The sequence below is a fragment of the Mandrillus leucophaeus genome, unplaced genomic scaffold (assembly GCF_000951045.1).
Source record: "Mandrillus leucophaeus isolate KB7577 unplaced genomic scaffold, Mleu.le_1.0 Scaffold58, whole genome shotgun sequence".
Lineage (NCBI taxonomy): Eukaryota > Metazoa > Chordata > Mammalia > Primates > Cercopithecidae > Mandrillus > Mandrillus leucophaeus.
In genome coordinates this window covers 123214-135619 of record NW_012106252.1, presented here as the reverse complement: position 1 = coordinate 135619, position 12406 = coordinate 123214, and the positions used below count along the sequence as shown (strand labels likewise).

Below are 12406 nucleotides of genomic sequence, written 5' to 3'. Positions count from 1 at the left end.
TTTTTTTTTTTTTTTGAGATGGAGTTTTACTCTTGTTGCCCAGGCTGAGGTGCAATAGCGTGATCTTGGCTCACTGCAACGTCCGCCTCCCAGATTCAAGTGATTCTCTTGCCTCAGCCTCCCCAGTAGCTGGGATTACAGGCCCACGCCACCATGGCTGGCTAATTTTTTGTATTTTTTTAGAGACAAAGTTTCACCATGTTGACCAGGCTGGTCTCAAACTCCTGACCTCATGTGATCCGCCTGCCTTAGCCGCCCAAAATGCTGGGATTACAGACTTGAACCACAGCACCCGGCTTTATATACATTAAACTGGGCCATCTTTTTCAAATAAAAATCCAGATTTTTTGTTTTTTGTTTTTTGAAACAAGATTTCACTCTTTTTTTCCAGGCTGCAGTGCAGTGGCTCGATCCTGGCCCACTCAGTGCAGTCACCTCCACCTCTAGGGATCAGCAGGTCCTTCCATCTCAGCCTCCCGAGTAGCTGGGACTACAGGCATGTGCCACCATACCTGGCTAATTTTTAGATATTTTGTGGAGGTAGAGTTTTGTTGTGTTGTCCAGGCTAGTCTCAGACTCCTGGGCTCAAGCGATCTGACTTCCTCCGCCTCCCACAGTGCTGGGATTACAGGCGCCTGCCACCACGCCCTGCCCAAATTTTTTATCTCAATTAAAAAGGGGGAGATTAGGGGGCCAGGGTCCGTGGCTCATGCCTGTAATCCCAGCACTTTGGGAGGCTGAGGTGGGTGATCACTTGAGGTGGGGAGTTTGAGACCAGCCTGGCCAACGTGGTGAAACCCCATCTCTAGTAAAAACAAAAAATTAGAGCCGGGTGCAGTGGCTCACTCCTGTAATCCCAGCACTTTGGGAGGCCGCGGTGGGCGGATCACAAGGTCAAGATATTGAGACCATCCTGGCCAACATGGTGAAAACCCATCTCTACTAAAAATAAAAAAATTATCTGGGCATGGTGGTGTGTGCCTGTAGTCCCAGCTACTCGGGAGGCTGAGGCAGAAGAATCACTTGAACCCGTGAGTCAGAGGTCACAGTAAGCCGAGATCATGCCACTGCACTCCAGCCTGACGACAGAGTGAGACTCCATCTCAAAAAAAATAAATGAATAAAAAATAAAAAATTAGCTAGGCATGGTGGCAGGTGCCTGTAATCCCATCTACTTGGGAGGCTGAGGCAGGACAATCTGTTGAACCCAGGAGGCAGAGTTTGCAGCGAGTCGAGATTGTACCACTGCACTCCAGCCTAGGCAACAGAGTGAGACTCCATCTCAGAAAATTAAAAAAAAAAAAAAAAAATAGCTGGCATGATGGCACACACCTGTAGTCCTAGCTACTCAGGAGGCTGAGATGAGAGGATCGATTGATTCCGGGAGGTTGAGACTGCAGTGAGCCATAATCGAGCAATTGCACTCCAGCCTGGGTGGCATTGAGACTTTGTCTCACAAAACAAAACAAAACAAAAATATGGATAGATTTGCTGTGGGGGAAAACTTGGTTATGGCTAGAAGAAGTTTACTTTAGCAGGGACATGCTCTTCCCAGTGCATCACAGTCCCCACCACTCTCTGTCATCCTACATGGCTCTATTAACTCATTGATGTTATCTAACTGGCCCTTAAAGGCACTGTGTTAGCACTCTCTGATTTACAGAAATATGAATAACTAAGGGTCTTTTTCACTATTCATAAACCTGCATTATGTGGTCAAGCTCTAGTTTTCTGCTAAAACTAGACCAAACTCACAATGAATTTATTTGGTGCCCTCTGTAATGTGCTCCTTTACCGTCATTCATTCACTTCATTTCTTCATTCAACACACTTTTACTGGACACATATTTTGTGCCGGAGATCTTGCTGGACACTGGGAATACAGAGATGGTCAGGACAGAGTCCTATCTTTGCAAAAGACCTCATGCTTCTCTGAGCCGAACTTACTTATCAGGATTCCTAACCACAGGGTGAACTCTGCTCTATTCCACAAACAGAGGTGCATTTATTGGTATCTCTGGTGTCACTTCCCTGCCTATGATGTCAGCTCTCTCTCTGGACACATTCCAGATCACACCCAGCCTAAAAGGCTACTTGTTGTTCCGTGGAAAGTGTAGCAGTCCAGGGGCAAGCTAGAATTGATGGGTAAACCACCTCCCCACTCTGGGCTTCATTTCTTCATTGTAAAGCACAGGTTAGCAGGATGGGCTCTGGAGTCAGACAGCCTAGGGCCAAATGACTTTGGGCAAGTCATTTAACCTCTCTGAGCTTTAATTTCCTCATCTATAAAATAAGGATTGGCTGGGCATGGTGGCTTACACCTGTAATCCTAGCACATTAGGAGGCTGAGGCGGGCAGATCATCTGAGGCCAGGATTTGAGACCAGCCTGGCCAACATGGTGAAAACCCGTTTCTACTAAAAATACAAAAAGTAGCCGGGTGTGGTGGTGGGTGCTTGTAATCCCAGTTACTTGGGAGGCAGGAGAATTGCTTGAACCCAGGAAGTGGAGGCTGCAGTGAGTTGAGATCATGCCACTACGCTCCAATCTGGGAAACAGAACAAGACTCTGTCTCAAAAAAAGAAAGAAAGAAAAAATTTAAAAATAAATCAATAAAATAAGGATCACAGGATATCTATCTTATAGATACCCTGTTGTTCTAAGAATTGAATGAAATAATTCATCAGAAGGGCTTAACACAGCGCCTGGCATATAGTAAGTACTTAGTAAAAGTTAACAGTGTTACTGTATGACATTTTGCAACTTGTCTCCCCTTCTCTTGGAGGTGTCCCTAACTGGGTTAACCCCTTTGGGATTGTCCCTCTTCCAAACTCTGGCTGCCCTTCACAGTCAGTGATGTGATCATGTACTATTTTGAGCACTGTTTGGCAGGCCTGAGGGCTGTACCCTTATCTTCCACTGTCTGTGTCAGTGCCCAGCACTTCCTAGCAGGAGCTCAGTGTTTGTTGAACTCTAGATCTGTGGTCATGAACAAGTCATGGACGCTGCAAAGTCTCCTGCCCTTTCAAGAGCAGCTGAGATGAGGCCAGCCAAGCCCTGGGTAGAGGGGCCAAGACCAGCCCAGGGCAGCACAAAGGGGTTGGGTTGTTCTTGAGCTTAGCATCAACTCTGCTTCTGGAGAGTCCAGAACAGGCCCCACTTCCCCTGGGCTTGTTGATTCTCTGGAAGGGCAGGTGGAAGTCTCGTCGTTTCCTTCTGCTCCAAAAGGACCTCCACGCCCTTCAGGAGGAACAGGCCAGACTCAAGATGAGGCTGCAGGAGCTGCAGCAGCTGAGAAAGGAGCTCGGGGACGCCCCCAAAGACAAGGTAAGGTGGGAGACCTGGTGTTGTCTGGTAAAAACGAGCTGGCGAGGCCAGGTGTGGTGGCTCACACCTGTAATCCCAGCACTTTGGTAGGCCGAGGTGGGCTGATCACCTGAGGTCAGGAGTTTGAGACAAGCCTGGCCAACATAGTGAAATCCCATCTCTACCAAAAATACAAAAATCAGCTGGGCATGGTGGCGCGTGCCTGTAATCCCAGCTACTCAGCAGGCTAAGGCAGAAGAATCGTTTGAACCCAGGAAGCGGAGGCTGTAGTGAGCTGAGACTGCGCCACTGCACTCCAGCCTGCGTGACAGAGCGAGACTCCTCAAAAAAAAAAAAAAAAGGAGGCCGGGCATGGTGGCTCATGCTTGTAATCCCAGCACTTTGGGAGGCTGAGGCTGGTGGATCACCTGAGGTCAGGAGTTTGAGACCAGCCTGGCCAACAGGGTGAAACCCCGTCTCTACTAAAAATACAAAAATTAGCCAGGTTTGGTGGCACATGCCTATAATCCCAGCTACTTGTGAGGCTGAGGCAGAACTGCTTGAACCTGGGAGGTGGGGGTTGCAGTGAGCCAAGATCATCGTGCCACTACACTCCAGCTGGGTGACAGAGCGAGACTCCCTTTAAAACAAACAAACATACACACACACAAAAGAGCTGGGGAGTTCTCAGTTTTATTCCTGGCTCTGCTACTTCTTTGCTATGTGACCTCCAGTATGTTACTTGAACATCTGTAAAGTAGAGCTACCCACCCCCCAGGACAGATTAAGATGTTGTATGTAAATGGCCCGGTATGGACCAGACCTGCATTCATCCACTCATTTATCCAGCTTTTCTTTCAGTAAATGTATTTATCTCCGGCACTCAGCATCAATGGAATGGGATTGGAGATGCCTTCCTCCTAGGTGGGAGTGAGGAACACTCCTACTCCCCTCCCCTACTTCCAGGTCCCATTTTCAGTGCCGGAGATCCCCCTGGTGTTCCGAGGACACACCCAGCAGGACAGGGAAGTGCCTAAGTCTTTAGTTTCCAATTTGCGGATCCACTGCCCTCTGCTTGAGGGCTCTGCTCTGATCACCTTTGATGACCCCAAAGGTGAGCTCATGGGGAGCCTCAGGAGGGAGGTGGGGAGGATTCCCCGTACTGACCCTGTTTCCCTACCACCCAGTGGCTGAGCAGGTGTTGCAACAAAAGGAGCACACGATCAACATGGAGGAGTGCCGGCTGCGGATGCAGGCCCAGCCCTTGGAGCTGCCCATGGTCACCACCATCCAGGTGACAGAATGACAGAATCCTGGGGCATGAAAAAGGTGCCATGCACTTGGGCATGGGAAAGTGGAGCTGTGTCTAGGACCACCCCTTGCTGTCTCCCCCTAGGTGTCCAGCCAGTTGAGTGGCCAGAGGGTGTTGGTCAGTGGATTTCCTGCCAGTCTCAGGCTGAGTGAGGAGGAGCTGCTGGACAAGCTTGAGATCTTCTTTGGCAAGACTAGGAACGGAGGTGGCGATGTGGAGGTTCGGGAGCTGCTGCAAGGGAGTGTCATGCTGGGGTTTGCTATGGATGGAGGTGAGGGTCATGCAGACCTCCTGCAGGGGAGATGAGGGTACAGGGTGTGGAAGATTAAAGTACAGGGTACAGAGAGAGGAGAGGGCTTGATGCTAAAGGTCCACCCCTCCTTGTTCCCCACAGTGGCCCAGCGCCTGTGCCGGATTGGCCAGTTCAGAGTGCCACTGGGTGGACAGCAGGTCCCTCTGAGAGTCTCTCCCTATGTGAATGGGGAGATCCAGAATGTTGAGGTAAGCGGGAGGGGTGGAGAACAGGGGCTGGGCTGGGTAACCCGTCTGCCTGCCAGGAACTTGCCCAGTGAAGGATCAGAGGCCCCAAACCCCACTGACCTACCCACGACCAGCCTCTCCAGGCCTCCTGACCTCACACCCCCATGGGGAACTGCTTGCCCTACCCCCAGCCCCCAGCCCCTTTCTCCCATGAGCCTTTGCGATCTCCTGGCTCCTTTTCCAGATCAGGTTGCAGCCAGTTCCGCGCTCAGTGCTGGTGCTCAACATTCCCGATATCTTGGATGGCCCAGAGCTGCACGACGTCCTGGAGGTCCACTTCCAGAAGCCCACCCGTGGGGGTGGGGAGATAGAGTCCCTGACAGTCGTACCCCAAGGACAGCAGGGCCTAGCAGTCTTCACCTCTGAGTCAGGGTAGAGGCCTCCCCTTCTCATCCTCCCCACCCCACGGCCAAGGCTCTCACACGGGGCTGGGCTTGGGTGCCCATGTAGGAGGTCTTTATGTTCACCAACAGGGAGGGATCACACATTGCGAAACACTTTGCCCGGAACAGTAAAAACAGCCTGCACTCCATGATGTTCTTCCTCATTTCACTCATGAAAGGAAATGTGATTTGGGCATGTAAAGAGGTGGGGGCGGGAAGAAGCCGGATCTTCTGCTGGCAGCGCCGGCCTTCCAGAAGCTCACCTTCCCTCCACTCTCAGAGGCAACAAGCAGGACCTAGGGTTTGGCTTTTTATTGACACAAACACAAAGGCAGCTGTGGTAATGGGGTGGTGGGGTACACAAAAGCAGAAATCGCACTTCACACATTTGGGCCTCATGTAGACAATGAGGACGCTGAGCCTGTCCCTCCACCTCCCATTGCAATGGTTGGGGTGATAATCCTCCCTAATTCTAGCTCAGTGAGTAGAGGGAGTGACCTCCCTACCCAGGAAGTCCCCATTTTGGTCACAGTGGCCCAGGTCCTGACCATCCCACTCTGTATTCCCCTGTTCCATCTCCCCACCCATGTAAACAAAGTTGTGGGCTGAGTTTGATAAGCTGCTGCTCTGCTTTGAGAAGGCAGTGGGGCCTCCCCTAAGTGCAAGGGGAATGTGCTTGGATTTTTACTTTGGTCCCAGAACAAGAAACAGACAGCACAGCCTTGCAGAGCTCTGGCTGGTAAATGCCACACGTATCTGCAAGACTGAGGAAGCTTCCCCGCCTTTCTCCTCAACCATCATAGAGACAGGACATGACACAGACCACGATGAGGACACCTGTTTTTGCCCTGCTCCCCCAGGAGGCTCGGGACTGCCCCACCCAATGGCACATACACAGATTTTTGGCAGTGTTGTGGGACTGGGTAGGAGCGAAACCCCAGCTCCACCAGAACAAGGAAGGCACTGGGGAGTACAGGGGAGGAGAAGGAGGTGGGAGACAGGATCCTCCCTCCCCGCCGCCACACACACACAAGCACAGGTTTTCGTTGCTAAGGCACTGAGAACAAATCCAGAGAACTCAGTGAAGGGTGGGGGCTCTGTATCGCTCCCAGAGTTGTGACCTAGGGGAGTAGGTCTGATTTCCGCCCTGTTGGAAGAGGCAGCCTTGGTTAAGAATGGCAGAAAACCTGGAGATGGAAGAAGCCCAATTGTGCTTACGATGCTGGGGACAGAGGAGGAGATTGGGAACTGGTCAAGCCCAGAGGTGGGCGCTGGTCGGCCCAGGCTGAAGGGACACTAGGGAGAGACAGGTACCTGCTGGACTCACAGAGATTGGCCCCATATCCTGAGCTGACATTTCAATTCTTTGGGGAGGTGGCGGGGCAGGGACGGGAGGGAAGATGAGGCAGAGGTGAAAGCACACGGAACACAACAGGGGGGGACTGGCTAACCTTGGCACAAAAGCAGCACAGCAGGCCCGGGGAAAGGGCGGGGGCAGGAAGCAGCCGGCCTCCCTCTGACCCTCCCTGTCCCCTTGGCAGGGCCCAGACATCCAAATGGTCACTTCCCAACCTCTTCAGAGGTCAGGAAGCGGGGAGGGGCAGGGGAGAGCGGGTCATCACCACAGAGACCTTCGGGGGAGGGAGGGCAGAGCATTATGACAGAGGCTGAAATGCAAGTCTGGTGGCCAACAGAACGCAGCTTCCCAACTTCTCCCTTTGCTGGTCTCTAGGGTCTCACAACCACTTGCTCTAGTTCTCCTTCTCTGGCCCTGGAACCAGGAGGACCTTGCCCACATTCTTCTTCTCCTGCATCTGTTTCATGGCATCGGCCACCTGGGGAGAAAGGAAAGATGAGGCTCCCAGTGCTATCTAGCCTCCATCCAACAAGAGCCAGTGTGATGCAGGCAGCCCTCCTCTTCCCCAGGAATCTGCCCCTTGGGACCCCAGCCTTCATGAGTCCTATCCAAGCCCTCCCTGCAAAATGCTCACATTCACCTTCTCGAAAGGCCAGACTGAGTCAACGTGGGGCTTGATGTGGCCCTGGCTGTACAAAGCCAGGAGGCGGGTCACCACACCAGTGACCAGTTCCACTTCACCATCCAGGTAGCCCAGGTGGAAGCCACATACAGCCCGGTTAGCCTGCAGCAGCTGCAGAGCTGTCACGCTGAATTGATTCCACCATGTCCGGGCCAGGGCCATCAGGTTCCGTTTGGGGCCCGTCAGCAGGTTGGCCATTCCTGAAGGACAAGGTGACATGGCCTGTGAACACCCCAGGCACATCCCTGTGTGCCTGCATCTGTACTTTCTGTTCCCTGTGATCCCCTTGCAATTCTCCACACCAGTGCCAGGGGGTGATTGGATAATTCTCAAACTGCTGGTTACCAGGCCCAAACCAACCGTGGCTGACTTAAAATTGTTCCAGCAGCTGGGTGCTGTGGTTCACACCGGTAATCCCAGCGCTCTGGGAAGCCAAGGTGGGAGGATCATTTGAGGTCAGGAGTTCAAGACCAGCCTGCCCAACATGGTGAAACCTTGTCTCTACTAAAAAATACCTTGTCTGTAGTAAAAAATACAAAAATTAGCCAGGTGTTGGCTGGGCGCGGTGGCTCATGCCTGAAATCCTAGCACTTTGGGAGGCCGAGGTGGGTGGATCACCTCACGTCAGGGGTTCGAGATCAGCCTGACCAACATGGAGAAACCCCGTCTCTACTAAAAATACAAAATTAGCTGGGCATGGTGGTACATGCCTGTAATCCCAGCTACTCAGGAAGGCTGAGGCAGGAGAATCGCTTGAATCCAGGAGGCAGAGGTTGCAGTGAGCTGAGATCGCGCCATTGCACCCCAGCCTGGGCAAAAAGAGCGAAACTCTGTCTCAAAAAAAATAAAACAAACAAAAAAACCACAACAATACAAAAATTAGCCAGGCATGGTGGCGCGTGCCTGTAGTCCCAGCTACTTGGGAGGCTGAGGCAGAAGAATCAGTTGAATCCGGGAGGTAGAGGTTGCAGTGAGCTGAGATCGTGTCACTGCACTCCAGTCTGGGTGACAGAGCCAGACTCTGTCTCAAGAAAAACAAAAAAAAAGCCAGGCGTGGAGATGGGCACCTATAATTCCAGCTACTCAGGAGCCTGAGGCAGAACTGCTTGAACCAAGGAGGTGGATGCTACAGAGAGCCGAGGTTGGGCCACTGCCCTCCAGGATGGGTGACAGAGTGATACTCTGTCTCAAAAAAAAAAAAAATTGCTCTAGTCTTTATGTATTTGTTTGTTTGTTCCTTTGTTTGAGTCAGGGTCTCGCTCTGTTGCCCAGGCTGGGTACAGTACCACCACACCTGGCTAATTTTTGTATTTTTTCTAGAGATGAGGTTACGCCATGTTGCCCAGGCTGGTCTTGAATTTCTAGGCTGAAGCCATCCGCCTGTCCTGGCCTTCCAAAGTGCTGGGATTACAGGCATGAGCCACCATGCCTGGCTTATTTTGTTGTATGAAATACTTTTTTAAATGAAAATGCACCTTGTTTAAGACACTCAGGGAGGTAGGACAGAAAGAAGGCAGGCTGGTTGTTCAAGAATAATCCCCAAACAAGAACGTACAATTTGGCCAGCTGTGGTGGCTCACGCCTATAATCCCAGCACTCTGGGAGGATGAGGCAGCTGTACCACCTGAGGTCTCAGGAGTTCAAGACCAGCCTGGCCAACACGGTGAAACCCCGCCTCTACTAAAAATAAAAAAATTGGTTGGGCATGGTGGCGGGCACCTGTAATCCCAGCTACTCGGGAGGGTAAGGCAGGAGAATCACTTGAATCCAGGAGGCGGAGGTTGCAGTGAGCTGAGATCGCGCCACTGTTCTCCAGCCTGGGGGCCAAGAGTGAAACTCCGTCTCAAAAAATAAAATAAAATAAAATAAAATGTAGAATTTACTATGACTCATATGAAACGTTGTGACAGAGAATGAAAAGAGCTGGCACCCAGGAGTCAGCAATCTGAATGCAACATACAGGACCATTCCTAACCCTGATTGTCTACAGAGCACCAGAGTCCCTACCCCTTCTTCATTCAAAAGCCCTGGGCCCTACATCCCACCTCTTAGACCCTCCCTCCTGCCCTCACATGCTCTCTCCATGCCTGGCCCACTAACTCACCATAGGTGACGACTTTGCCCATGGGTTTCAGGAGGTTGTAGCCCTTGGCAGTATCTGACCCGCCCAGAGGGTCCATGACGATGTCCACTCCTGTTATAGAGTAGGGCAACCCAAGAACAACATTAGGATCCACAGATCTGGAGCTCCCCTCCCTGTCCTGTGCCTTCCTACCCCCCCTCCCATATTCTGCCCCCAACCTTTAGGGGAAATCTTCTTGATCTCATCCACGTAGTCGGTCGTGTGATAGTCGATGGGATGTGTGACTCCATTCTCCTTCAGTGCCTCATGCTTGCTGGCCGAGGCCGTTCCGAACACTGTCACATTCTCCACCGTACGGCACAGCTGCACGGCAGCCATTCCCACACCCCCTGCAGCAAGACACCCATAAGCAGGGGATATGGAGTCGCCCTGGCTACCAACCACTCCATTCTAGCCTCCCAAGGACTCAGCCCATCACCTTCATTTTGCCTAGGCTCGTTTTAGGGCCATGTCTAATTTCCATGACTGAGAAGTGGTGGGGAGGGTAGCTAGAGAGGTCGGGGTGTGGGGTGAGGGCACGTTGCTAAGGATAGCACACCAGACTAGACCTGGTGCCTGAATGTTACCACGGCAACTACACAGCAGAGGCCTCTGGGCGCCACAGGCCAAGGCAGTCTGGTGTTGCCATGGCAACAACCCAGACAGGCTGCAGGGAAAGGGCCTGGAAGGAAATCTGGGTGGGGTAAGGAGTGATAAAGTGAGGGGACCCGTCACCTGCAGCCATGTGTACCAAGACGCTGTGGCCAGGCCGTAGGTTGCCGAAGTCAAAGAGGACCATGTAGGCTGTAATGTAATTGACGAGCAAAGCAGCAGCTTCCTCAAAGGTCATGGCCTCAGGCATCAAGAAGGTCTGGACCGAGGGCACAGTCACCTCTTCCTGCCACATCCCTGAGCGGTTCAACACCATCACCCGGTCTCCTGCCTTGAAGAAGAGAAGAGTATCATTCGTTGGCTGGGCGCGGTGGCTCACGCCTGTAATCCCAGCACTTCGGGAGGCCGAGGTGGGTGAATCACGAGGTTAGGAGTTCGAGACAATCCTGGCCAACATGGTGAAACCCTATCTCTACTAAAAATACAAAAAATTAGCTGGGCGTAGTGGCAGGCGCCTGTAATCCCAGCTACTTGGGAGGCTGAGGCAGTAGAATGGAGTGAATCCAGGAGGCGGAGATTGCAGTGAGCTGAGATGGTGCCACTGTGCTCTAGCCTGGGCGACAGAGTGAGACTCTGTCTCCAAAAACAAAAAAAAAGAAGAGTATCTTTCACTCACTCATTCATTCGTCCACAGGCTATTTACTGATTTTGCCCTAGGTACAAGGCCCTCTTCTTACAAATGAAGTAGCAGGAGAAGCAGCAATAGTCATGGTAATAATAATAACAACATCATCAACAAAAACGACCTACCTTTACTGAGTGCTGACTGAGGGCCAAGCCTGATTTCAAGTGCTTTATATATAATGCTTAATTAATCCTTACATCATTTCTTTGAGGCAGATACTATCCTTATCATCTTCTTACAGATCTTACATGTCACTATTGTGTAAGATCCCTGAATGCAAGAAGCTTACAGTTAGGGCAGCATGAAGTATTGTGGAAGAGATGAAACTGCTGTGGTTACAAAAGTGGTCTCGACTGTTTACTGACTGTGTGACTTTGGGTGCATAAAAATTACTTAATCTTTTTGAGCTCCAGTTTTCTTATCTGTCAATTAGGGCAGTTATGAGGATCAAATGGAAAAAAAAAAAATTTAGCACAACGTCTGGCACATAATAAGCACTTAATAATGTTAGCTAATAATAATAATAATAATATAATAGCAGCAAGGAAGTCACACAACCAACCAAAAGAAGGAAGTCACACAACCAACCAAAGTGCAGGCAAAGTTCTCTGAGCGATTACGGCAGGGTGTGATCACCTGGGGAGAAGTGTGTTTGAGCCAGCACTGGAAGCCCAGGAAACACTTTCACTCAGAGATGGTGCAAGAGGGGCGACAGACAAGGAGGGCTACACAGGCCTACACAGCAGTAAAAGGCTTCCTCCCCACCCCCACGAGAGCCTCTGTGCAGGAGGGAAAGGGGGCAAAGATAACAGAACCTTTCTCTCCAGCTTAGCAAGTGGGGTCAAGGGAAGGGCAGGGCAAAGGAGGGAGCGTCAGGAGAAAAGACCTCTCTGCACTCTGAAGAGCATGAAGAGGGAGGTGTGGGTGCTGTCCTGGGACAATCCGGGTCTGTCTTGATCCCTGCCAGGAATGATGGGAATTCTGTATATTAACAAGAGTTAGGGTCCATGGGGAAGGGGGATGGGACTCCCACTTACGCCCTTTTTCATGTCCTCATGCTCCCACAGTCCACTGAAGAGGAGAACTGAGGACATGCTGGGGTCTTTCCTTCCAAGTTCCGGCCTGAGATGAGGTCTGGAGAATGAGAACGGAAGCCCTCCACCCAGGGACTCAAGACTAGCAGATACAGAACAACCCAGGAGAGCTGCGAGGAGTGCCTTGGTCATTTGGGGTCAAGGCCAGTCCCAGATTTGACCCAGAACAAGTCTCACTTACCCTGTTTCATGCTAACCCTCAGGCCATCCAGATCAGGGCCAAGACCCCTCCCCAGCCCAGACACCAGGAGGGAGGAGGAGGGAGAGAGACAGGGAAGGGCCCTCCCAGCAGAATCCAGGCTCTTACATCAGAT

The 12406-nt window shown here is 51.5% G+C and overlaps 2 protein-coding genes across 3 annotated transcripts in view; one reads left to right on the top strand and one right to left on the bottom strand.

Annotated features, from left to right (window-relative positions):
• IFI35 (interferon-induced protein 35) overlaps positions 1-5692 on the top strand; it is a 7783-nt gene extending 2091 nt beyond the window's left edge. Inside the window, exons 2-7 of the mRNA XM_011998749.1 lie at positions 3228-3326; positions 4272-4419; positions 4493-4599; positions 4702-4888; positions 5012-5118; positions 5342-5692. Of these exons, the coding sequence (XP_011854139.1) occupies positions 3228-3326; positions 4272-4419; positions 4493-4599; positions 4702-4888; positions 5012-5118; positions 5342-5533 (840 nt within the window). The 3' untranslated portion in view covers positions 5534-5692. The remainder of the gene's footprint in view (positions 1-3227; positions 3327-4271; positions 4420-4492; positions 4600-4701; positions 4889-5011; positions 5119-5341) is intronic.
• Positions 5693-5838: 146 nt separating this feature from the next.
• On the bottom strand, positions 5839-12406 carry VAT1 (vesicle amine transport 1). Of its 2 annotated transcripts, XM_011998747.1 has the most exons (6): positions 12274-12406; positions 10437-10644; positions 9881-10051; positions 9684-9773; positions 7538-7779; positions 5839-7375 (listed from the first exon to the last, which is right to left on the bottom strand). In XM_011998747.1, exons 2-6 carry the CDS (start codon positions 10627-10629, stop codon positions 7292-7294), a joined length of 780 nt encoding a protein of 259 aa, XP_011854137.1. In that variant the 5' UTR covers positions 10630-10644; positions 12274-12406; the 3' UTR covers positions 5839-7291. The 2 variants fall into 2 exon arrangements, with proteins under 2 accessions (XP_011854137.1, XP_011854138.1); XM_011998748.1 differs by lacking the exon at positions 12274-12406 and having other exon boundaries at positions 10437-10648.

What these genes read in the sequence shown, in the direction of transcription:
- VAT1 (XM_011998747.1), bottom strand. Translation starts at nt 10,629, where the DNA reads ATGGTGTTGAACCGCTCAGGGATGTGGCAGGAAGAGGTGACTGTGCCC. An exon ending in CTTGGTACACATGGCTGCAG is followed by an intron (nt 10,052 to 10,436) that starts GTGACGGGTCCC and finishes GTCTTGCTGCAG; the next exon opens with GGGGTGTGGGAATGGCTGCC. An exon ending in CAAGAAGATTTCCCCTAAAG is followed by an intron (nt 9,774 to 9,880) that starts GTTGGGGGCAGA and finishes ACTCTATAACAG; the next exon opens with GAGTGGACATCGTCATGGAC.